The sequence below is a fragment of the Bemisia tabaci genome, chromosome 4 (assembly GCF_918797505.1).
Source record: "Bemisia tabaci chromosome 4, PGI_BMITA_v3".
Lineage (NCBI taxonomy): Eukaryota > Metazoa > Arthropoda > Insecta > Hemiptera > Aleyrodidae > Bemisia > Bemisia tabaci.
The window spans coordinates 46,958,386-46,985,734 of NC_092796.1; the positions used below are offsets into that span (position 1 = coordinate 46,958,386).

The 27,349-nt window shown below is 40.9% G+C and overlaps 1 protein-coding gene across 3 annotated transcripts in view; it reads left to right on the forward strand.

Annotated features, from left to right (window-relative positions):
- Nucleotides 1-210: 210 nt before the first annotated feature.
- Nucleotides 211-27,349, forward strand: part of LOC109043763 (cell adhesion molecule Dscam2) — a 310,700-nt gene continuing 283,561 nt past the window's right edge. For all 3 annotated transcript variants that reach the window (XM_019061073.2, XM_019061072.2, XM_019061074.2), the window contains exon 1: nt 211-300. In XM_019061073.2, coding sequence (XP_018916618.2) covers nt 219-300 — 82 coding nt within the window. In that variant the 5' untranslated portion in view covers nt 211-218. The remainder of the gene's footprint in view (nt 301-27,349) is intronic.

Sequence of the window (27,349 nt, forward strand, 5' to 3'; positions counted from 1 at the left end):
GCGACCGCGACCCCTTGTGCGGCGGGGGCCGAAGGAGCGATTATCTGTTTTGCCACCACAAGATGGTGAGCGGGAGAAGGTGTGAGTGTGGGGTGTGGGGGTGGCAAGACGGGGCGCAGCACCCCGCGTCGGACGGGGGACGGGGCGAGATGAGGGCGGGGATCTGAAGCCGGGTTGCATCTCAGCCCGCCGCCCACCTCAGTTGGTTCTCAGCAGTCATGTCGACCGCTAGCGTGTCGCCGACTAACCTCTCTCGCGCCACGTTCCTCCTCGTTCTCCTCTACATCAAAAGTTTAGCCGGTAAGAGCTTTCAACTCTTTCACGTCCTCTTACCTCTCACCGTTCGATTTGTTTTTTAGGACAACGAGCCAATTTTTTTGATCTAGAAGGAATCTAAGAGTGACGATTGAAATTCCACTCAATTTCTTCCTTGCAAGAATGAAGAAAGTTGAAGAAACTACCAAAGTTTAACCGATAGAAATTTTTACTATTTTCACCCTCTGCCCTACCTCCCACCGTTCGATTATTTTTAAAGACAACGAGCCAATTTTTTTGATCTAGAAGGAATCCGAGAGTGACAATTGAAATTCCACCCAATTTCTTACTTTGTAAGAATGAAGAAAGTTGAAGAAACTACCAAAGCTTAACCGATAGGAACTTTTACAATTTTTACCCTCTGTCTACCCACCTGCACGTGCACAGTTTTTAGTGATGAGGAACTTTTTGCTGTAGAAGGGGTCTGAAAGTGATGAATAGCATTTCGTATTATTTTTTCCTGAAACGGAAAAATTGTAATGAAACCATCAAAAAGCCGGTATGAGCGAATGAAGAAAGTTGAGGAAACTACCAAAGTTTAACCGATAGAAACTTTTACAATTTCACCCTCTGTCCACCCACCTGCATTTGCATAGTTTTTAGTGATGAGGAACTTTATGTTGTAGAAGGGGTCTGAAAGTGATGAATAGAATTTCGTATTATTTCTTCCTGAAACGGGAAAAATTTAAACAAACCATCGAAAAGCCGGCATGAGCGACGAACATATGAGGTTTCTCATCTCCTTACCTGCCTCTGTTGAGGATAAGGGCTTCAACTTTTTCACCTAACTTGACATAGATTTCAGTGAGAGGGAACTTAATTGGTATAGAAGGGGTTTGAATGTGATGAATAGAATTTACCATTATTTCTTACGAAAACGGGATGAATTCAAAGAAACCATCGAATGCAAGCCGGTATGAGCTATAACCGGAATGAGTTTCTCTTTCTCCTATCTGCATCTGTTAAGGATAAGGGTACCAACTTTTTTTTTGTAGAAGCAGTCTGAAAGCAGTTGTAGAATTCCACGTAATTTCTTACTTCAAACGAAGTATTTTAAAGAAAGCTCTAAAGTTTAATCGTTAAAAGCATTTAACTGTCTCATGTCCTCATAACTCTCTCCGTTTGGTCATTTTCAAGGATGTAGGATAGGAGCCAACTTTATGATTCAGAAGGGTTCTAAAAGTGTTTGGTAGAATTTAAGATAGGTCCTAGGTCCTCATCGCGGAAGAACAAATTTAAAGAATAACCAAAGTTTAACCGATAGGAGCTTTTAGTAGTTTCGGGTGCCCCATATCTCCCTCCGTTTAGGATGAAGGAGCGACCTTTATGTTTAAGGGGTCTGGAAAAGATCGGTAGAATTAATATAATTTCATACTAATAAAGGAAAAATATGAAGGAAGCACCAAAGTTTGATCGACAGGAGCTTTTAATGGTTTCACTTTAATCTACCTCCCTGCATTTGAATTGTTTTTTAAGTGAAAAGAGACCACTTTTTTTAGTGTAGAATTGGTCCGAAAGCTATTGGCATTTCCTCTCATTTCTGACTTAAAAAGACAAGACGTAAAAAAAAGCTCCAAAGCTTTACCGGTAGGAGCTTGAAAAGTTTTTCGTCCTCTCACCACTCTCCGTTTTGTTAGTGTCAAGGATAAAGGAATCAAATACATGTATTTTGATGTAGAAGGAGTCCGAAAGTGAGTGGTAGAATTGAAAATCATTTCTTACGAAGAAAGAATTTTACCGAACTCTGATAAGTCAAGAAAATTTCGGGAATTCTGTTGCCGAAATTTTTTCTGCAGCTAAAACATTGCACGTTTTCGCTTTCAAGGATAAGTACCTCACGCTCAGAATTGAGGCATTTTTCGGTAAAAGGTCGTATATTAGACTTCTAATGCTGCTAAGATTGTGCAACGTAGTTTTGTAGTTGTAAGTAACCTATCTGACAGTTCTGCTATGAATCTTTTCCTAACTGCTCTGAGTTTTTCCTCACTATTGTAGGGAAGTAAGTCTACCGTGAATGAATTTTATCCACCGCAAACACTGTAAAAATTGCACAATCTCAACAGCATAGCAAAATTCATACCCTCTTTTACCGAAGAAGCCGTCAATTGCTCGTAATAGAGATTTATCAGATTTATACATTAAGCCGCTTTTATAACGCAGCCTCGCGCTCTGCGACGCCCAATCGCCATTGCCCCCTATCCTTCCAGAGACCATCAGGCGATTGGCACCTTCTGATCTCCTCCTCCACCCCTTGTCGCCAACCTTTCACAGGACGTCCATGCCGTCGCCTTCGGGCTTTTATCAGATACCTTCCCAAAATAACTCCGAAAAGACAGGGAAAAGTCAGGGATTTTTATGTTCAGAATATCTAAAAAGTCAGGGCATTTTTTAATTCAAGATATCTTGTCGCTCTGCAAACAGCGATGATTCTACGATATTTCGTGATTCCGCTCGTTTTTACCGATAACGGTTCTACAAATTGCTCTTTTTGGTTCCGGTGCCACATATTGTCGCCTTCTTGGCATACGGGCGGAAAAACATTCTACAATGAACCCTGTCGTCCCATTCAGTTTTATGCTTTTTCGGGCTCACGTCAATATGTAGTTACGCTCTTTCAGCACTTGGAGGACGATATGGAGGGTAGCTACAAATTTCTAGGATACAATTTTTAAACGTTTTTAATCAAATTAAATCAGAAGATCCAGATCCAAAAAGATCAAGTGCGTATTTACCCATGAAGTAGAGCATAGAGTAAGTCCTGCCACTCGAACCAAAATTCTTTTGTCACAAACCGACATTCCGCGTTGACAAATCGAACAGTCCGATCTATATGGGACACCAAGTATCCGACTCAGACGATTCAACCTTTTTAAGTGTGCAATTAAACACTGGAAAAAACACATTGGATCTAGAGTCCAGACTCTTAAAAACATCGACAAGAAAAATTACTCTTGATTCAATCGGATTTTTGCTTAAATCAAGAATCAAGCCTCTTAATTTGAGTGGATTTCCTTTTGATTTAAGCAAAAATCTGATTGAATCATGAGTATTTTTTCTTGTCAATGTTTTCAAGAGTCTGGACTCAAGATCCGATGTTTTTTTTTTCCAGTGAATTGAAAATAGTTCGTGTCTCAAGGACTATCGTGTTAAATCGGGCGAAGATCGTAGTGATATATGCACGATGGGCGAAGATAAAGCAAAGCAAGTCGGGCTCTCTTTTCGTGGTGATTCCGTTGATATTCGTAGTAGCGCCTGGATGCAACTATTCGTGCACAAAGGATGGGCGTGTTGCTTGCGTCAAAAATGAAGGCGCTTTGGTTTGCGCTGGTAGTTTCCAGCTCTTTGTACTGACGCGACGCTTGCCCGCAGAACTATTGCAAGTCGCTCACGAAACGTTGTTTCCATTAACAATCGGTGTCAACGCCTTTTCGAAAAGATAGTTAGTTAGTTAGTATATTTTAAGACATTCAGCGTCACAGGCTATTAACGTCTTTATAGAGAATGTTGAAAATGGGAGTATTTACGAAAATTTAGTTCTTTAAATTAAGAGAGGTGAAGAGTTTCAGAATTTTGATAGTAATATTGGGTTCATCGCATGAAAGTGGGTTTGTACTTCTGTTGATAGTAGGGGAGTAGATCTGTGATTGGAGATATCTGAGGGCAGAGCAGTCCATAAGTACGTGTTTGATGGTTAGAGGTGATAAATTACAGAAGTGACAGATACTGTCTACACCATATCATTATAGTATATTAGAAGTGGAGTTGGTTATTTTAAAAATATTTCTTACCATCTGAGGTTTACTACTACTGTGGTTTCCTTTTCAAAACTAAAATAGCGGAGATTTCGGAACACTGCAACAGAGGTACGCATTTTTGCAGTCTGATCACCGATTTAAAGCTCCTTTTTCTGGTCAATGGTCATTGAGGATCTGATGATATTATCCTCTGCAGTGAAGTTGCTAACTTGCTGATGCGACAAAAAAACTCTTTTGAGCGACGTAATTTTTCTAGGTCTCTTAGTTCTCGAAAAAATTGTCAGGTTGGTGTAAAAGGGTAGGAAAGTAAGAAAAATGGTTAGCGAAGGTTCGAGCAAAAAGGTAACCGAACACAGGGCCGCGGGACAGTAGACAAGGGAGAAAAGGATTCCCAGTTGTGAAATTCAATTCAGATAAAACGAAAGTAATTGACAAGAAGACAGGTTGGCACAATCCAACGTCTTATTTTTCCATATTTTGAAAGGTGTTCTCGCGTCTTGAGACCGGGACGCTAGAGACAGTTTTGAAGAACAGGGACGAATTAATTTCCACCGCGGAGATATTGCGCATGAGTGTGCTTCTTCTCCCTCCGCGCCGCTCTATTTTTATTCAGTCCAAGTTTTGGTTTGACAACTTTTGTGCTTTCTACTGGGAGTGGAAGAGAGGACGTGAGCTTTCGCTCTTATTCATTTTTCTTCTAGGTCTCGCGAGGATGAAAATTTTCTTTGGGAATGGACCACTAGACAAAGTACGAATTTCAGCATTCTGATACATGTTCCTTAACCAAAATTTCACGTAAAACACGATGCGCTCAACGAAAAGTACCGAAATTAATACCTTAAGAAGATATTTAATGATTCTTAATGCGAGAATTCAAACCACCCGCTCATGAAATCTCAATGCTCTACGTGATTCACATCGAGCGCTAAACGTTATCATGACAGTCTCTGCTATATAAAAATCTGGCAACCTCGATCTTGACGCTTTGACTCAGCTATAGCAAATTGCTTATAGTTTGAACAACACATAGTGGGAAATGAACATTGCTCGATTGAGAAGCTTGCTGAAACCGTCGTAGTGCGCGATTTTACTCACGTAGAGCTTTGAGTTTCTTGTGAGCGGGCAGTTCAAATTCCTCGTAACCAATGTGTAATAAAAACGTTAATATCTTCGTTAAAGGTTTCAGTAATTTTCGTTGTAAGAATCGTGTTTTACGTAAAATTCTGATTAAGAAACATGTATCAGATTGCTTAAATTCGTACCTTGTCTAGTGGTCCATTCGTGAGTTGTCGATGGAAATTTGGCAACGTCTGAAGGCTCTTACGGCTTTTTTCTTAGCCTGGAAGAAAAAGGAACAGAACTTTCCTTGTAAGTCACGGAGCCTAAATGGAAAATGGATTTTTCTATTCAAAACTCGGGAATGCACTCTATCAGAAGAAGGGATACGAGGCGCACGCGGCCAAACTTATCACATTGTACTCATCTCACGGGAAATCAGACGGAGAAAGCATTCGGAATCGAAGTATCTCTTCTTGAAAGTATCAATTTTTTCAGTCGGTCGACTTCGAGCCCCTTTTTTATTAGCGTTGTTCTTGTTCTTGTTTTTCGTTGGTTTTTTTTCTTGTTTTTTTTTCCTACCGTGTTTGCCAGTTTTTGGACGGGGTTCATTAGAAAGGAACCAACCCACATTTCCGAAAAAATTGAGTCAATAATGTTTTTGAGCGCCACTAGTCGTATACATTCCCCTGCCAAAAACTCCAAGTCGAGAGAAAAAAGATTAGTCTGTGTTAAGAGGGGTTAAGTTTATTTTCTAACTTCAGCTTAATAGAAAAATAAAACTTCAACACTCTTTTTCTCAGTTTCAACTTTATGTGGGTTGGTTCCTTTCTGATAAACCCGGTCCATTCGATAAAGGGAATGCGGGCTAATTATTAAATTATGAAGACAACGGGATAATTCACAGATACAATTAGTTTTATTGGTTGGTTGCTTGGTTGCTAGGAACTAAAAGAACTATAACCTAACTCATGGGACCAACTATGAAATGACGTACTAACTATGGAAGCATTCCTAAAATCAAGTTACGCACTTTTTCGGAATTTTTAACTCCCCTCTCTCCTTGTAATGTTTTTGTGACGCAGAACGCTATCCTTTCACACGTTAAAAAAATGGTGTAACGTTCGCCCACTGGAAAAAAAAACACATTGGATCTAGAGTCCAGACTCCTGAAAACATTGACGAGAAAAAATACTCTTGATTCAATCGGATTTTTGCTTGAATCAAAACAAAATCCGCTCAAATTAAGAGGCTTGGTTCTTGATTTAAGCTAGATTCTAATTGAATCAGGAGTACTTTCTCTTGTCGATGTTTTTAAGAGTCTGGACTCTAGATCCAATGTGTTTTTTTTCCCGTGCCTCGACTTACTTTCTCTCAGAGCGTTACATAATTCATGAACGGGTCCAGGAGGGTCCCTCGTGAGTTGTCGCCAGTTAGTCAATTACAACGTACAATTAATAATCGCAGTAGGAAGCCACATTATTTTAGTCAAAAAGAGGAAATGATGTTGGTGGTCAACGTTTGAGTGGTAATGATTATTATTTTTGCATCTATTGTGCTTACTATAGGCACATGATAAGCTTTGAGGAGTCGATGAAAATCATGTTGAGCTTGTTGAATCTACACCCCGTTCAAAGTCAACGCGAGATAATTTTAGAATCGTTCTCTCACCTTTAGTTTGAAGTTTCTGCTTATTGAAGTTTCGTCAATATTTCTCAAAAAGGACGGAATAGTATGTGAAGAAAACGTTCTCAGCTCCGCAGAAGTAGGTTTGATATTCGTAGATAGTCTGATTTTTCTCCTCTCGCATCGTTTGCCACTGATATCCACGCGCCTTCATTCCAACATGATACTCCACGCGTCACCGCAACGTTAGTTTAGTTGCTCAATAAAATGGACCCTAACCAGAGCTCGGTTTCAATCTGTGAATAGTTTTGATAGGGTTTTAAAATCGGTGTCCAACTAGAAGCTAGAAATTCACCTGTATCCACTCATCTTGAAAGTGATGCCCGCGTTTTTCAGAGGTATGATGCTTCCAAAACCGATGTGCAGCAATTCGATTTGCTGGAAACGATCAGTAAAAAGACGATTTAATGAAGAATTTTCTCTCCGATGCTTTATTAACTAAACGGAAAAGTGAAGAACAATGGAACTTGAAATTTTGTGCATATGCTTTTCATAGCTTAGGTTACACTCACAGGAAGTCTGATGTGGATCTTCAGTTTTTGCGCAATGCATTCTGGGTACGATCGATGTATTTCAAACTTAAAACTTTCGATGATTTATTTTTGGTAAATCAAAACTTTAGTCAGTAGGTAAGATCAACCATTAAGGAATTTCCATGCATAGGAGTTAATATCAATTGCAAACAGTACTTTTGACTTTGTTTTAAGATTTTGGAAGAGAATTTTTGGCACGAATAGGTATTCCTGAATGATTGGTCCACGGACTGAAATTTCGATTTCCCCAAAATAATCAACCCACTGGTTAAAATTTGAAATGCATCGACCGTTCTCAGAATGTACTGCGCATCAACTGAAGAGCCACCGTAAAGGTGTTGGAACGTTTTGCTCTTTGTTGAAACAATAATACATGAGAGAGAATTAGGTGACATAGAATGTAGTTATAGGTTGCTTCAGGCTGAGTACGTCTGATGATTCTGCCTCTTAAGGTGATTCTATGGACGTTATATTTTGTGTCAGAACGATAGCTACTCGTCGTTTTCCTCGAATTTTGAGATCGCATTTCTGTTGTCATGAGACTGAAGAATTCACTTACCAATTTTGACAGACAAAGTCAACGTACTATAGGCGTGATTTTTCCTCTAAAAAAACCACGCCTTTATTACGTTGGCTTTGTCTGTCAAAATTGGTGAGTAAATTCTTGAGTCCCGTGACAACAGGATTGCGTTCTCAAAATTCGAGAAAAATGACGAGTAGCTGAAAAAATGGAACCAATCGATGCGATACATCGCATCGCATGTCGCTCTGACACAAAATATAGCGTCCATCGAATCACCTTAAATGTGTCAATTCCTGCTTTGCCTGACTTTTGAACAACTTGTCCCCACTCCGAAAGAATAGATTTGGGTATCTGAATCAACACTTGAGTTTTTCCCGCCATTACCTCCACGGATTGTTCATTTTCATTACTTACTTAATCAAACCCAACGCTCCCGCCGTAAATCCTCAACGGAAGCCTCGATAAACCACCGGCATGACAATTCTCTCGTCAAACGGCAGATTTCCATCATATTCCCGCGAGACCTCTCGAGGCTGGAGCTTCTCTGAATAAACTCGAGTCGAACCCGCTTGTGTGCGTTTTAAGCGACTGCTTCCAGGAGCTCCAAGTAGAAGTTCGAAAGGAGTACCCTACCGAGCAGAGAAGCCGGTTTTCCTCCCGAGGGACAGTGAAGAGAGGAAGCGGGACAAAAGTACACAGATTGATACGGCAGGAGAAAGAGACGGAAGAGGGTCACGATGAAAAAAATATTAGCATCCTCTATTATTCACTGTGTTGTGCCCAACTATGGATGTTTATTCCGACCAGTCCACCTTCGCATAGGAATCCGATTGGAGTTGCCAAATTTTTCTCTGCCAATCAGCGCGCCGCGCCGGCCATAAAGAAGACAAGCTCACTCATCACGTAAATCCAAGCGGCATGATACAAGACACATCATGATACGCATTCCACGGACGAGAACTCGATGGCTGAACTTGATAACCACTTGTCTTGGTTTTGTTGTTCCAAAATGTCCACAATATTATAAATGGACGTATGTTTAATCGAATTTATCCTTTTACTGTGGATATGTTTATTATTAAATTTTAAGGTTCAGTTACACGATCAAATTGAGCCATCAAACTGAAGCTCTGATTGGTGGAAAAAGACCTGAGGTGAGGATGCGACCAATGAGAGGCCCAATTTGATGGCTCAATTTGATCGTGTAACTGGACCTTTAGTATGCGGACTCCGAGTCCATACCATACGATCAATAAGTTCATACACCTGCTTTTCCATACACGACATGTTTACGGCAGATATCTGCTGTACTGCCATGCTAAGGAAGAACGTCGTATGAACATTCGATACCTAGTCGCCAAATTTTCCCGGATTTTTTTTTTTTTTTTTTTTTTTTTGAAGTTCTGCCGGGAGAAAAAGTGGCGAATCTTATCGAAGATATGACAGTTTTTTTCCCGGATGAAACATGTATTTTTGAGGAAAGGTATGCACACTCTCTCATGACATTTTCAGATATGTTAGATTAAATTGCGAACAAAATCGTCCGAAAAATTTAAAGAAAAATAATCAAAATTTTTCCAGTAAATTTTTTTTGTATTGGAAGAAATTTTGCAACGCTTGAAGGCTCATACGGCGTTCTTCCTTAGCATGGCAGTATATCGACGGTGTAAGTCGGCAATCACATAACTCGGTTTGCGACGTCGCAGACTTCCTGTCATACTTTATTTTTTAGACGGAAAACTACTCAACGGCAATTCTTTAAAATTGCCATGATTTTTCTTCTCTGTGCGAAGAAAATTCTACAAAAACGTCAAGGAATGTTGTCAATTTGTTCTCCTTTAAAAAAATAACATAGAGGCGGAGATTTTCAGACACCGCAAACGAGATATGTGATTGCCGACTTGCACCGTTGATAAAGTCGTGAAAGCTAGACCGTGTGTACAAGCAGTTCATACCTCAGATTTTCCAAGCGGTATGGTCTCTCGCTACATAACCATTCTTTCAGTGTAAAAACACGAAAATTTTTAACCATGCAATGGAGGTTCATCAAGCGTTCATAAAAATCCTCCACCTTTGTCTTGATTTTCAGTCGCTCTGTTCTCGCGGCCCTTTTCCGTGTTCCTTCCCCCGGCGTTTTCGCTTAAGAGATCTATAAGTTGAAACCTAGGAGTGGCTAGATTCGCAATTGAAAATGAACCCGGGTGGTAGTGGCGTGGCGTGCTTTGCGATCTATCGATATTTCCCCATTTGAAGCTGTATTAAATAATCGAATCTTAAGGTGTTCGCTGCGAACACCCTGTATATCGATACTTTTCCATAGGTTTAAATGTCATAACAATCGATCCATCGCAAAGCACGCCACGCCACTGCCGGGTGGGCGCTCGGAAACTTCTCGACCCGGTGGCAAGATCGCCGAGCGCTGAGTGTCACACTCGAGAGTGCTTGCAGCGTGGCTTAATCGAACTTGAATCGATTATCAAATCGTTGCCGAACGATACCATTCGATAAAGTGCATTACTAAGATAGGGATAAGTCGATTCGACAATCGACCGGCAGGTAAGCAAGCACTCGCGTGTTCCGGCCGATCTATGGAGGGCGGCGCCTTCCCCGAGCTCGGAAAGCTCCTTTAAAAGCTTTTAAAATATTCGCTCCTCAAAGACGATTTTAAGTAGCTCCGACAAAACAAAATATTGGCGCGCCTCGCCCAGAGATGCACTTAGTTGCCGGATTAAACTTCGGCCAAAGATTAGTTCAGAATCAGTTCGCTATGGAAAATCAGATTCATGACAATGAGGGAACCTTTCTCTTGCGAGGAGAAAAGAACCCGCAAGCTTAGTGGGTAATTTTGGTACAGAATACTGAGGGGAGTATTCATCATGCCCGCTGAATATTCTTCGTGAAGAGAAGAAAAATCGCTGAAAGTTTAAAGTAATAACGTTTAGCAGTTTTCCGTGTAGAAAATAAAGTATGATAGAAAGGTTGCAACGCCGGAAACCGAGATGTACATTTCTGCAGTTTCACCATCAATTCGTTCCTGAAGCGGCTCCTTTCTCTTGGAGAAAGCTCCATAGGGTTAACATCGTGATGAAGGTAGTACATTTCTGCAGTTTCACCATCAACTCGTTCCTGAAACTCGGGGTACTATTAGATAAGACGAAAAACTCCTTGCCATAACGAAATTCTGGTTGTTGAGGACTATAATAAATTATTTATGACTAGAGGATTTCCATTGTCGTGACTAAAGTTTTATTGGCGCAACCGTTATTATTTTCCTCAGCGCAACGAGAACCTGCTGGAGAAATGGTTTTCTCTCTGGCATTGAAACCGACCCTTCTCTTTGCACAGGAAAAGAGGTTTTTTTTTAAAAGATCGTAAATAATATTGTAACATCTTTTTTGAAAAAAATGAACCTTTTAAAACAAATAATAAAAGTTTTTTTAACACAGCACTGTTGAATTTCATATTCAATCAGTGGCGTGGCGTGCCTCGCGATATATCGACCGATCTGCCCTTTAAACCTATGGAAAAGGATCGATGAACAGGGTGTTCGCAACAAACACCTTAATAATCGATTCTTTGCCAGAGCTTCAAATGAGGAAATATCGATAATCGATCATTTACGCCTTGCCAATGCACTCAATTCTCCGTTGAGTCTCATTAATCTGATAGAAATTTATGAACTTGCCTGTCAAAGTGGATTAATTACATGTGGGTTGATACCTTTCCGCATGAGTCGACTGCAAATACGCAAAAAGGATTCAAATTTTCTGGCTCTTTTCGAAAAGCGTACTTCTGCTTAAGAAGCTTAAAAGCACACATGTATTTCTTATTTTAAGGAAGAAAATTGTTCATTTTTCTGTACGCAGTCCATTTATCAGCCCATCACACTGGGAAAAAAACATATTGGATCTTGAGTCCAGACTCTTAAAACGGCGACAAGAATACATTCTCTTGATTCAATGGGATTTTTGCTTAAATCAAGAACCAAGCCTCTTAATTGTAGCGGATTTCCTTTTGATTTAAGCAAAAATCTGATTGAATCAAGAGTATTGTTTCTTGTCAATGTTTTCACGAGTCTGGACTCTAGATCCAATGTGTTTTTTTTTCCAGTGCAGTTTTATTGAAGTGTTATTCATGAGTCTGTTTTTATTGTTTGTTTCAGGTAAGAATGCCGCATCCGTTGTAAACTTAAATATTCAGCATGCATTGACATCTACAGCTGGTGAGTGCAAACGAATCTGAGGAACATGTGTAATTTTGAGTGAGAGATATGAGAGCTCGGAGAAATGCTGAGCATGCAGAAAAGTTCATGTTCAGCTTTTTTTTTTTTTTTTTTTTTTTTTTTTTTTTCGAACACGTACATTTTTTAAATTCCAATAACAGGCTGTAAGAATTAAGACTAAAAAATATTAATTACGAAGATTCACTCATACTTCTACGAACTACGCAAGTTTTTGAACTCACGTCCGATGACCTGTGGTTTCGAGTAGTGTACCTTTACAGACAGAGTATGGCCATTCGTATCTTTTTACTGTAGGAAAACTGTTCCGTTTTTTGATTGGTCAACGAGTTTTTAGGCTTCATGATTCTCTTACGGCCGTAAATAAACAAACAAGATGGCGGCTCACCGTAACATCGATAAGAAGCTATATCTGACAAAAATTTCAATTATGCGGCAGTAACAATTTAAACGAGTATATCTACGAATAACACACGAAAAACGCATGAAAACATTGTTAAATCGCCTTTCACCTTTATCACAGGAGGATGTAAGATGTGCATGACCTCAATCTTGCTTGCTGATAACAGCCATCTTGTTTGTTTATTTACGGCCGTAAGAACATCGTGTCAGCCTATTTTCACGCGACCAATGAAAAACCGGAACAGAAATGGCCATACTCTGTCTATAGAGGTATCTAACTTCGAGTGAGTGGATCATTATCACTCAGTTTCTGCCCCAAAATAATGCTCAAAAAAGTCACTGAGATGTTAAATCCCGCAATTATTCAATTATATCCTTGATGCCGCGAGGGATGCTCGGTTTTGAACTTGATTAATTTGGAATCAGCGATGGCCTCAAAGAATCTTCAACTAAATTTCAACCGGATTTCCGCTCGAAAATTGCGATTACTGCTGAGTGGCAAGACGACGAGGAGACAAAGCGACAGGGCCAAGTGTTTGCCATCTCACGCTGGTGGCTTGAAGCTCAGACCCTTCCCCCCACCCTCCCTCCTCCCGAAACCCTCAATTTCACCCCCGAGGGCCGCTCAATCACGCTTCGACTAGTTATCAGGAATTTATGCTCGCACCCTTCGGCCGTAGCTTGCGGTTACCCCTCCCCCTCCCGCGTCCCGCGAAATCTTGGTGGAGAACCCACAGGCACCTAGCGGACACGTCTAGGACTGACGTCACTATTCACTATTCAAAGGGAGGCGAACAAGAGCAACGCCATGCTGAATGATAGCGTGACGTCATCTGACCTAGCTGGAGATCTCTCGCCGTCCGAGCAAAGTAATTTTTTAGAAATTTTGCAGCGCCGAACTTGATTTGGGTCGAGCTTTACTAAAAGATTGCGATTTGGAGAAAATGAGTTGGGAGTAGTTTCGATTTTGATTAGTCTTAATAAATCTCCTGTCAGAAATTAAAGTTGAGAGAAAATAATTTGAGCGTAATAATAGTCGACAAATTTTGACCTTAACATTTACAGTGAGTCTTATGGAGGAAGACACCTTCAAACCTTATTTTGGGACTTGGTGCGTCTTTGTTCAACTATGCCCAAACGCTGCCGCGCTAAGGAACACCGATCTGTGAAACTTCAGACTTTGCTTTATTTCAGGAATAGGCATATCAGTCATTTAACAGGGTGTCTAGCAACAGGATTTTTCCGATTTTACCGATTCTATCAGGATTTGAGGAAAAATCGGTCGTAAAATCAGGATTTGAGAAAAGTCGGCCGTCCGTTCGGATGGCATATCAGTCATTTGACAGGGTGTCTAGCAACAGGATTTTTCCGATTTTACCGGTTCTATCAAGATTTGAGGTCAATCAGGATTTGAGGAAAAATCGATCGTAAAATCAGGATTTGAGAAAAGTCGGCCGTCCGATCGGATTTTTTTATCCAGCAATTTTTGCGAAGTTACTTGCCTTGTATGAAGTTTTTCTCCGTAATTTTTCTCCGCAAAAAATCAGGATTTGGATACATTATGAAATCAGGATTTGGAGAAATTATGAAATTAGGATTCAGCAGTCAAAAATCAGGAAAAATCAGGATTTCCCAGAATGAAAAAAAAAATACACATCCTGGTTAATCAGGTTCCCCGATGTATGAACATACCAATATAATGTCGAACGAGTCTTCCTAGGTTGTTTGAAGTTTCTGTTTTTATCGAAGACGTTAACGTTTCCGCACCATCATTGGGATTATTTTGCTCGTCCGCATTCCGAAGTTAGTGATAGTTAACGTGATTTTGAATGCGACATAGACGTCAGACATCCCGTGAACTCAAATATTTGGTAGGCATTGTGATAAAGAAACCCGAGCGCCTTCAATTATTTGTGTGTGCAACGCAGACATCCTTGAAGCACGAATAGTTGCATCCAAGCGTCGCCATTTAGAAAGCGCCTTCATTTTTGTCCGCTCCCCACTTCGGAATATGCTATGTCATTTTTTTTTTTTTTTTTTTTGCGCAGGTACCTGTGATGATATCAGGTTATCTGCGATAGCAGATGGAAATTCTAATTCTCTGAGATGGGGCGTACCAATCTCATCGCATCAAGCCTCGCAAAAACTAATTAAGGTCGCGGTTATGCAGCCACTAAATTTCTTTAGTTTCCGTCTTATTTCCTTGGACTTCTTTTTTTGACATCTCCGCCAAGCGTTTCGTCTGTTTTTTGCCGGAAATTTGACACTTATCTACTTTCCATCTACCACAAGGGGCTAGTCGGTGCCTCAAGGCGTCGTTCCTCTGACGTAAGGGCGTGTACCTCGATTTTCGAATGAGCCCTAGAAAGCATGGGTTTTTACTCAAAGTAGAGCTCATGCGGATATCGGGATACGTCTTTACGCCAGAGAGGCAACAAAGAGGCGTATCTTCCTTTGCTCACCTCAATGCACAAGCAAAAACGAGAATTCATTTTAGTTGAAGCGAGCAGCGTAAATTTTAGAGATTGAATTTCCACCCCAGAAGAGTTCTATGAACCTCTCGCGGGTGAGTGCAGTCTCAATCACCACCCCGAAGTGTCTTTACCCTCCCAGGGAGCGAGAGGATGGTTAGAGGGAGAGAGAGGGGTCGTCTTTTTACACTTGTTATTGTCATCACAACTGCCCCTCTTTTTGGTTTTTTTTCCCAAGTTCGGAAGTGAGCGAGCTTTGGAAACATCACTTTTATCCATCACTATGAATTCAAAGGGTGTCTTGCCAGGGTGTCTAGCATCAGGATTTTCCCCATTCTATCAGGATTTGAGATCACTCAGGATTAAATCTCGATTTCATCAGGGTTTGAGGAAAAATTGGTCGTAAAATCAGGATTTGAGAAAAGTCGCCTGTCCGATCGGACTTCTTTATGCTTTCGCATACGCTTATGCAGAGATTCTAATTTTTCTCCGCCAAAAATCAGGATTTCATCAGGATTTGGAAAAACTATGGTATCAGGATTTAGCAGTCAAAAATCAGGAAAAATCTGGATTTCATCAGGATTTCCCAAAACGAAAAAAACTAGACATCCTGCTTGCGTTTAGTTGAAAAAGTACGATAGCAGACGCTTAGAGCAAAGCTCACTATCGAAAATTCATCTCGAACTCGCAACGTTTCCGAGTTGAGTTTTCAGGCTTTCGATATAACTACCATGCCAAAGAAGAACTCCGTACGATCATCCGAATGTTGCCAAATCCTCCGATAGGTAAAATATTTTTTTTGTTGACGAAAATGATTATTTCTCTCCAAAATTTTCAGACTCTTCCGATTGAATCGCGTATTGATATGCCTGAAAATTAGAGGGAAAATACTTACAAGTTAGCCTAAAAAATGGTGTTTTATCAAAGGAAATTTCCAATTCCCAAATGCCCGTACGGTGTTTTTCCTTTCACGGCTCGCCAAGGAGGAAACATGGCGTCTCGACGTCTATGTCGCGCTCTACATCGAGAGATCGGAGCAGCTTTTTCGGCGTTTGATTTTACGACCCAACCGTAAACGCAGTGTTTTACGATGCCAATCTGTTCTTGCCCCCTTCCCCTCCCTCTATATTAGCCCCGTTATCTCGACCAATTATTTTAATGCTCCTCCGTTCTATAAAGCGAAAATTAAAACCTGAGCTTCGCGCGATAGTCCCTGGAGTCGGGTTGCCATTTCGAACGGACGTCGTGAGGATACTCCTGTCGAGGCTGAGGTTAATTGGCGGATTTAAACGACCGTTCGGCAACTGCGCCTCCATCGGTGAGCGTCGTACGGGTGGGCATCAAAGGGCGCTCCAGAACTCCGTCCAAAATTTCATTGCTGCAGTTTAATAAGCTAGATTTTGCAGCGGGGCCGCCAGGTTGGAAAAGTGGAATTTTTCGGTTGGGAAAATGGTTCAGAGACGAGCAGTCAGATTATTCATCAGTCCGATATCGAATGAGTCTGTTTTGAAATTAAACATGCACATTATCCGATGAGTCCTAGAATACGAGCATTCTCTTGGAGGTTGGGGTTATGAATAGTAAAATTCACAGAAGTGGATACAAAAATTTGGCAACACCGGATTCCCTCCATTTGAACCTATGTTAAATAATCGATTCTTGTCGGAAGATCTGTCCCTTCCAAGAATCGATACATTTCCATAGGCTCTAAATTGAGAAAAATAATGTTGCCAATTTGCCGGATCCGCCAATGAAAATTCAAATAACCGCACCAAAAACCGAAGTAATGTAACAGGGCGAGGCAAAAATTTATTTCGGAGGTCAGCGCTGCTTTTCGCTAAATGATGATCGAAGAGCAAATTTTTGAGCAGAAGAAACGTAATGCGCGTGTAAGAAACGAAAATCGTGCAACTTTGGAAAAAATGACTTGATTCAAGCAGAAATATTCTTAAATTGCCTGTCAAGAAGATTTCATATCGAATCTAGAACGTAAATTCGCTCAGATCAAACAGGTGTTTGCTTGATATGATCGACTTTCTTCTTGATAAAATCATCGTTTCTTTTATTCTTGAAGAAGAAATTTTCTCAGTGGCAAATTCAAACATATTTTCACTTAGATCGAGCCACTTTTCCCCAAAGCAGAACGTATTACGCCAACCCCTTTCAATCAATATTCGACAGAACTCAACCGGGAACCGAGAACTTGTAAATGTTCACAGTGGCAACTCCGTTGTTGGGTACCTTAGTCGTTTCCAGGTTTAATAGATCTTTAAGCGTGATCTTTTGAGGGCTGTTGGCATTTGAACGGGGATGAGATTCATGACCAGGTTCTAATAAAGTCCTGCATAGATGGTCCGGTGCTTCGAGGCGGATTGTTATAGGTTTTGAAGACGAAGGTGACATTACTTTGCTTGGTTGAGTGGCGGCTCGCTTTAAATTTCTGAACGGGGCTGGTGACCAGTGAACCTTTTAAAGAGAGGCTGAGGACCTATTAAGAGTAAATGTTATTCTCAGGACTAAAATGCTCTTCGTTCCAAATTTCGCTAACTTAACCTGCGGGTTAAAAGAAGGAAGAAACCTCGAGTGGTTTCACTGTTTATCTGATTTCCAAGTCTTCCGTGGCTCTTGGCACGTAGTATAAACTCGGAAGTAGTCGAAACCGCTATGTGGAGACACTGCTCTCAGTAATTATTACATCTAAGAGGACCGAACGTACAAAGCCAGTGACTGTGTAATTATTAATTTCATTTCTCTGCTATATCGGCTCTCCACCTTGCTGAAAGTGGGGAAGGAGAGAAAGAGAGAAGAAAGAAGGAGAGAGAAACGGGGCCAGGTCCGAGAAGGATCCAGTGGCGTGGCGTGCTTTGCGATGTATCGATTGTTTTGCCTTTAAACCAATGGAAAAGGATCGATACACAGGGTGTTCGCAGCGAACACCTTAATAATCGATTCTTCACCGTAGGTTTAAATGGCATAACAATTGATATACAGCAATTCACGCCACACTATTGGAAGGATCATACATTTTCAGCGTTTCTGAGGCTTGTATAGCTCGGCTTTGAATGGTATTATTGTCTGATTCGAGTGAAAAGGCAAATTTTGGGGCTGAAAAAATTTTCACCTATCATATTTGGAGGCTTCAGTGCTCTCGTCTAAGGTGCTACAATCTTGTACTCTCACATAATGGAAGCGGACTTAAATCTTGTTCGTAACGTAAGGTGGCATCATCAGCTCTCTGGCTACCAATATTTGTGTTTGTCGCAGGTCATCCTAGATATTCTTATTACATAAGAGCCGCAATCACAGCGCTCTGTGGCGTTCTGTGACAGCTAACCGCCACATTACCCTGTCCTCTCACAGCCCCTAGGAGAGTTGCTATTCCCTCATATTTTTCACCCCCCCCCCCCCTGTCGCCGCCATTTCGCTTCGTTTCCCCCGGAAGGAACCTAATCAAGCGTTTTCTTTGCCAGACTTTCTTCTGTTATTCTGTCAGCACGGCTACACCAGATTTGCCGATATTCGGTTATGAGGTTGAAACGATGTCATATTCGACCTCTTTAACCTGATGTTCTCCTTCACTTCGGACCCTTTCTCTCCCTAAAATTCCTAACGTTCTATATATGTATTGTGCTGATGATTTTTATGGCAGGTACTCATGGTGAACAAGCCTGTTCTCTTTTAAATAAGCCTTTTGACAAGGTATATTTAAATTAAAGCTCTTGTCATCAGTCACCTCTTCAAAGTTTCTCGAGGAAAACGAATCATTTGACAAAAAGTTCCTCTGATGCTTCATTTTGAAAGAGAGAACGAATTTCAATGAATTTTCTCAGATCATGAAGAATATACGAACAAAATTTCAAGTCTTTGAATTTTGCTTAGTTTACGGTAAAACTTGTTTGGGCTGATTCTCTTCAAATGTGTCTAAAACGCATATTTCATAATATCTGGAAATGTTTGAAAATATTCAACCGTAAAATTTTACGATGTTGATTTTTTTTGAAAATGTTTCATCCCGTGGCTGTCTGAACCGAATTTTTTTCTCCGATCACTCAATCGACTATTGAACTTTTTGCGAAGTGAACAATGTCTCTTAGAAATCGGAACTTTTGCTAAATTACCGCGTTGCCGTTTCTGTTGTCATCACCCGAGTTTCCCCGCACAATGCGACAGTGAATCGTCGAGTTTCACAGTGGAAATCGGCAACGCTGCAAGGAGCGTGCCTCGGGTCGTGACGATAGCGCCATAAATCACCATTAAGCGATTTATTTGCATTACGCGATTATTGCCCCCTAACAAAATGACTCCGCTGTTTTTTCATTTCTTCAACCCCAGCCTCGCGGTTATTTCTGAGAAAGCTTAACCTCCTGCTGTCATATTTATCACTTGCGATGCGCGCTCAGCATGCGGCACATACCAAGTGCTGCCCTGTTTTGCTAGCGGAAAAGCTCGTATGAACTCTACCACATGACAGAATTTCTTGCAGTAATATAACAATTTTTTGTCAAATTCTTGAATGTTTTTGGTTAAGAGCTCCAGAGGATTTTGTTTGCAGTTCAAGTTGAACTACATTATGCAATCAAGAACTACAATTTCTGGCTTATTTTATAAACAACAACAACAACAGAGCGAGACTAGCGGTAGATTTTGACGAGTTTTCAATTTTTTAATGTATTTTGCATTATCACCTTAGAAGAAACGAAGAAGTTTCCGGAAATCGGCATTACTCGCCATGGAGGTCTCTTTGTGGATCCAGATCACTGGACCTCAAGACGCTGGCTCACGGCTCACCTCTCAAGCTTGTCAGCCAGTTCTTTTGCAAAATACAGAGATGCAAATGGCAAGATTTAACTGTTGCATTAATGTTTGATTTAATTTGATAAAACAAATGAACCTAATATCTTGAAATACTTTCACACCCAGTGCTTAAAATAAGATCGAAAAAAGAAAAAAAGAAAGAAAAACAACTCTTAAAATTTCTGAAGAAGGACAGCCATTGTGGTTATTGTTAAAGCAAAATGTATGAGCAGTATATCATAAGTAAAACAAGTCTTGAACCAATCGTAAACGATCTCTTGTACACCTACTTCCTATCTGTCCACCCAGTTCACTTGCCTGCGCGTGAAATAGCAACCTAGATGAGTAACAAACGTAGCTGAACTTTCGGGTAAAAGTCACAAATTTACAAAGCGCTATTATCTAAATGTCGTACCTTGACAACATCAAAAGCTTAACTTGTTATACAAGCATACCAGACTCTAATATTAATCTATGGCTATCATATCTCTCATTGCACTTTAGAAGGACCGACTTTTCATCATGAAGGGGGATTTACTGAGTTCTTATGTGGTATCATATCGGCGGCAGCTTCTGATTTTTTCATTCATACGTTTCCCGTTGGAAGGCACACTCATCTATGTAACCAGTTGGGTGTATAGTTACGTATTAAGAAAGTAGTGAAAAGCATCTGTGAGGACTCAGCGTATCGCGCCTTCAATACCGAAAAATACTCTACGCGTTACCGCAAGGCTGGTTTAGTTGCTTAACCCAACCTAACCCAACTTATCTATTGTTTGCAGGACGAACGGACGAATCGAGCAGCTTTTCATTTTCGATTATTCGGTAGTAAAAAATAAACTAAACAATAAATTGATCGAAATCTTAACAATCGATGAATAATCAAATCGAAAGACGTTCGACCAATACTGATGAATTAATCGCTAATCGAAAAACTCAACTCCCAATGAATACATCATAGACGCAATAAGGCGTGGATGAGTATTCTGCCATGCTAAGGAAAAACGCCGTATGAACGTTCGTTAGTTGCCAAATTTCCTTCAATTTAATACGGATTTTCAGGAAAGCGTGTGAAAATGTTTCGTTCAATTCTTCAGAGAATATTCTTCGTAATTAGACCTAAATTATCTGGAAACTTCAAAAGGAAATATTCATGACTCTCTTCAAAAATTAACATTTTATCGATGGAAATTTTGTAACTCTCGAATGTTCATACGGCGTTTTTCTTCAGCACGGCGCAGTACTGCCGTGCTAAGGAAGAACGCCGTATGAACATTCGAGGGTTGCCAAATTTCCATCGATAAAATGTTCATTTTTGAAGAAAGTTATGAACATTTTTCCTCGAAATTTTCAGGAACTTTAGGTGAAATTTCGAACAAAGTTACATGAAAAATTGAAAGAAAAATATTCATAATTTTACCAGGAAATTCGTGTTTCATTAGTGGAAATTTGGCCTGAAGGTTCATACGGCGTTTTTCCTTAGCACGGCAGAGTATTGGGCTGTTGGAGCTGGTGGCGTTTCCATACATCGACAGAATCGAGAGCATCGAAGGCAACTTCGGACGCTGGAATCCGATAACCTGGGAGTCGCTTTCACTCACCAGCGCAGTGCGGAAAAGTTGCGCGGAAATTATTTCCAGGCAAGTTGAAGTGTGTTTTAAACCGTATCTGCTGCTGAAATTTCAAACTTTCGGAACGGCAGCCCCCGCCCGTAACTTGTAAGGTAATACGAGGCTAATTTAAGAGGGTACGCGGGACCGTCCGCCCCCCTCCCCCAACATCCCTCACATCGGGGTGGGTTCCACCGCCGATGCCTCGCCGCTCCCGCAACTTCGCCCTCAGCCCTAGCCACGCCGGATCGTAGCGGTTTCCACGCACATTTCGTGGAAATAGGACTCGGGTCGGGCCATGTTGTTCTTTGCGATCGATCGATTGATTTGCCATTTCACATATGGAAAATGATCGGTTATCATCAGGGTGCTCGCAACGCGCACCTTACAATCGATTCTTATCAAAGCTTCTAATAAGATAGTATCGATGGTTGATAATTCACGCCTTGCCTCTGAATCGGACGTTTTGGACGCTGCGGGCTGATTATTAAAATTGATAGACGAAGCCATAGATAAACGCACATTTTGTGGAAATTGGACTCTGGTCAGGTCATGTTGTTCTTTGCGATGAATCGATTGTTCTGCCATTTAACCTACGGGAAAGGATCGGTTATCAGGGTGCTCGCAATGCGCACCTTACAATCGATTCTTACCGAAGCTTCAAAGGATAGTATCGATGGTTTTAGTAGTATTGATTCACGCCTCGCCACTGAATCGGACGTTTTGGACTCAGCGGGCTGAATATTAAAATTGTTAGACAAACGCACATTTTGTGGAAATAGAACTCGGGTCGGGCCATGTTGTTCTTTGGGATGAATCCATTGATTTGCCATTTAACCTATGGAAAAGGATCGGTTATCAGGGTGCTCGCAATGCGCATACCTTAAACAAATCGACTCCTGCCGAAGCTTCAAAGGATAGTATCGATGGTTGATAATTCACGCCTTGCCACTGAATCAGACGTTTTGGACTCAGCGGGCTGATTATTAAAATTGATAGACAAAGAGACAAGGACCTATTTCTCTTCTCAAGTTATCTATACTGCTGCATTTTACACGAGGTTTGCAAAAATTGAGGTCTTTTTCGACAAAAGGGCGCGTATGAAGCTTCTAATGCTGCTAAGTTTGTGCGATTTTTTAAAACTTTTGCGGACCATACAATTCATCGACTTACTTCCCTACAATAGCGAGGAAAAACTCGGAGTAGACCTACGGAAAAATTCATAACAGAACCGCCGGATAAATTACTTACAACTACAAAACTACGTCGCACAATTTCAGCAGTATTGGAAGTCTCCTACGCCTTTTACCGAAAAATACCTCTATTGTTCATTTTACATGATGCTATCCTAAGGATCTCCTCGAACCTTCCTTAATCACGATATTTACCATATTTAGCCTAAGGAAATGAGCTGTTGGAGTGGCAATGAATACAACCCTCAGCGCTTTCGGCGCACAGAGGAACGAGTCAACAGGAGAGGTCGGACAAAGTTTGGAAATGTTACAAGCTCATAACTCCGCTTATACCAATTTTTGAGGTTTTAAAAATGATTCCTCTGGTTTCCTCGGAAAATTTTCTGCTGGAAGCACCCCTAAATATTTAAAACGTGACTATATAAACATCAAATGATACACATTTTTAAGAGCAGCCCGAGACAATGGTAACAGTAACAAATCAAGGGGGAAAAACGGGAAACAAGGCTAAAAATACACAATTAATAAAACCCGAGACGTTTCGACTCAAAACTGAGTCATTTACAGTCGGAAACAATAAATTTTTTTTAAAAAAAAACGATAAAAAACCTGAGCCCTACATGGTGGTGGCCGGGATCTGAGAAAAAGAGAAAATTGCTAACGAACAAGGCACAGTCGAAACGTCTCGGGTTTTATTAATTGTGTATTTTTAGCCTTGTCTCCCGTTTTTCCTCCTTGTTTCTTCCACTGTAAACATCAAAATCAGCAGTTTTAGTAAAAACTATAATGCCCGACCTCTCCAATTGACTCGATCTACTGTGCGGCGTAAGGCTCCGCACACGTTGTGGAGAAATTCAAGGAACAATGGGAGCGATAAATAAAAACAAGGAAGGCGGGCACACGTTGAAGTTCGGGATCCTCGCCAACCGCGATATGCATCCGAGGAACAGGGTAATTGAATCCCCCTCGAAATTATTTATTTCCGATCCGTAGGAAACGTCGCCCCCCTGACGTGAGGGCGTATCTCTATTACCACATGAGCCCGGGAAAGCATGCGTCATACGAAGATCAGGGCTCTCTCGGAAATCGAGGTACGCCCTTACGTCAAGGGAACGACAAAAGACGCGGGAAACCTTGCAGCTGCTGCGACCCATGGAAAAGACGCACATTCGCCCAAACAAGAGAACCTCGGCCGTTGAAAATTCTGAATATTTTCATCCTTCCCCCATTTTTCATCATTCAATTTACAGTGTTCCAAAGGTTATTGCCTCACGTTTAGGGCTTCAACTTCTTGGGTCAATGTATGAACTTGTCCTATGAAAATTTATCATAAATGCTCCATTATCACAGCCTGTCAGCGGTGTGGATTTCCCCCGGAAAGAACCCCGCACAGGCCCTAAGGGGAAATGTCTCTCTCTACAATCTGATGAAACTTGGATATGTCGCTCAGCTTGGATATGCTGGCCCACGAGAACTTTTGATCAGAATGACTAGCTGAGCAACATATCCAAGTTTCATCAGATTGTAGAGAGAGCCATTTCCCATAAGGTCTGTGCGGGGTTTTTTGTCCACAACTCTTTTTCAAACCAAAATGATGTTGGTGCAAATAGAGTTTCAGGATTATTTTTAAGAGTACACTGAAAAAGAGTTTACCCAAAAAGCAATTCCCGAAGTGTGTCGCGTTAATTTTCGAATTAATTTAATTAAGTAATTAATTTTTTTTTAAATTTTTTCAGTATGTCCATACTTTATAGTTGACCCCGGATATTCACGATTACTGGGACTGAAGGCATCGCGGAACAAATCTTGGCCGCTCATAGTCTAATAGGAAATCTAAATTTTAAACCTAAATTATAAAAAAATGAGATAATACACAATGGGAACGGAAAACTCGACAGTGACCAATCAGAGAGAGGCTACATGAAACGGAATGAATATGTGCAAAATGCTGTATGACCATTGTAAATTCACCCGATATTTTTTTCCAGTTTGCTTCGTTCTCTTTCCCTGCTTTGGTTAAGATAGATGAACAAGGAAAAATAGAAGGAATTTTAACTTTTAGGACTCGCAGATAGTCGGGGCCCTGCAACATTTTTGCTGCTTTTAAATCATTGCCTCGGGAGGTGCAACAGGTTTTAGAGTAGTCAGCAGTTAGTCAACTTTGATTCGTTTTTGATTGGCTAGTGAGCGTGGAAACATCATTTCAATAATTAGAGATCCGTTCGTAATTTGATTCCGATTGAATTCGAGGAAAATGCTATCAAAATTCGCCGCAGCTGTTGCCACCTCTCGAAACGATTCAGTTTAATCGGCCATTAATAATCCGAATTAAAGCCTAAAATTTTGACTGGATGTCATTGAGAATATTATGGTGGTGAAATTTCCTAACCACGTATCTCGTTTGCGTTGTTTTAAAACCTCTCCACCCATTTTATTTTTCTGAAGGAGAACAAATCGATCGAAATTTTTACAGAATTGTCTTTGCACAGAGCAGGCCAATCACTAAAGTTTTAAAGAATTGACGTTGAGCAGTTTTCCGTTTATAAAGTAAAGCGTGACAGGAAACACTCAAAGTCTTAAAGATGTGATATGGGAGTTTTACCGTCGACTAGAAAGTATTCAGCATCGAAAACTGAAAATCCTTTGCTTTTAACCTGATCCGGTTTTTTTGCTGTATCTTACTGAACATTAATTTAAGTATTCACCAACTATATAGAAACTGTAGATTGGCGGTGGCCTACAAAGAAACGTAACATACATGGAGAGGTCGTTTGATAGGCGGGCGGGGAGTAGAGCTGTCCAATTACTGTTCTCGACGCTATAACCCCATAACACGAGATCTTACGGGCATTTTTCCAATGAATGATCTAGCATAGAAATTTTTATCGTGAACTCGCTTAAAAATGGCTTGGTTTCATATCTAGTCAGGGATTTTCAAACAGTGGTTTTGAATTTGATAAAGGACTAAATGCCTTATTCAATAACACTTCTTTAAGAAACTATGGAAACCGACTATCCTCTTCCTGACCTAATTTTTGCTCCTGGTGTGTTAAGTCACCGGAAGTCACCGCTGGCGTGGCATAGAATCACCTTATCACCTTGAGGCACATTCTGCCTGACACCATCACAAATGGACCGCGTTAAGTAGAAAGGGCCGAAGCCACATCAGCTGTTGCCAAATTTAACTGGGCACTTTAATATTTTGCGAGAGAACGCTTGTGCGGATTCCTTTGAAAATTTTAAGGACTTTTCTTCGTACTATGGAAAATATTCACTAAAATTTCCACGAAAATCCGCCCAACCGTTTTTATTTAAAAAATCAAACTGCCCAATTAAATTTGGCAATAGGTGATGTGGCTTGGTTCCTTTCTGCTTAACGCGGTCCAAATAGAACCCAACCTGATTTTTCAAAACATGTGAGTTAGTCGCTCTCGACTGTGCTTCGAGGTATTAAATTATCAAAAAATACACGATTCGTGTAGCCAACACTGGAAAAAAACACATAGGATCTTAGTCCAGACTCTCGAAAACATTGACAAGAAAAAATACTCTTGATTCAATCGAATTTTTGCTTGAAACTAAAGGAAATCCGCCTAAATTAAGAGGCTTGGTTCTTGACTAAGCTAGATTCTGATTGAATCAAAAGCACTTTTCCCTGTCGATGTTTTTAAGAGCCTGGACTCTAGATCCAATGTGTTTTTTTTTTCCAGTGAAAGATTTCCCACGTGCAGAGATGAAGGAACGTAACTCACATTTTTTGAAAGATGCTATGAACATTTATCCATTTCGGCCGGTTTAACCCCATTCGGAGCCGCCTGTTTGATGGGCGCAGCCCATGAATAAATGAAGTGAGACGCGCGCGGAGAAGCTAAATGGAAAAAATGCTAATAAACGCTTTGACTGCGCCCGCAATCGGGTCATTAATTACGGTTACGCAAATTTGGCCGCCCCTCCCGCCCCCGCAGTCCCCGCTACCCGGGATCTCCGCGGCGGTGGCCCTGCGCGATGTATTATCATAAAAACCGGGTGAAAATTGGTGTAAACTTCTCCGGAAGGCGGAGGCAGGCCGCGCTCCTCATAAAAGCTTTTCCTTTATCATTACTGTCGGGCTTCTTCCCTTCTGCCTCGCCTCTCCTGCCTCGCGGACTAACTTATGGAACAGCTTTTTTCCTAACTTCGTTCCCGAGACGACGGCGACGCTCGCCCCGCCGACGCAATGGTCGGCTTACACGCCAACCCCGCGTTGCCGTCACGTCCCGTAACGTGTCCGCAAATAGGGTGTCTACAAGTACGAAAATAGTACTGAGTTTTTAAGGGCGATCCGGAAGTACTGAAAAAGTGGGGAAATTCCGCAAGAAAGTCCGGATTTTTTTTCATTTTTTCGTCATTTTTGTCGCAATTTGAGCGAGAAATTCAAATAAAAGTCACGACTCGTGTAACCAAAGATTTCCCACGTGCAGACAAGAAGGAACGTAACTCACATTTTTTGAAACATGAACAAATGAAAATTTATCCAGTTATGTCCCGTAACTTGTCCTTGAGTGTCCACAAATCCGGAATTTTTGGAAAGTTCGTAAATGATTCTTAGTTTTTAAGGGCGATCCGTAAGTACTGAAAAAGTGCAGAAATTCCGCAAGAAAGTCCAGAATTTTTTCATTATTTTGACATTTTTGTCGCAATTTGAGCGAGAAACCAACATTTTTGAATTTCGTCAATTGTTGGAGGTACTAAAACAGTCCTTATTATTTACGTTGGGGAGGTACTGAATTTC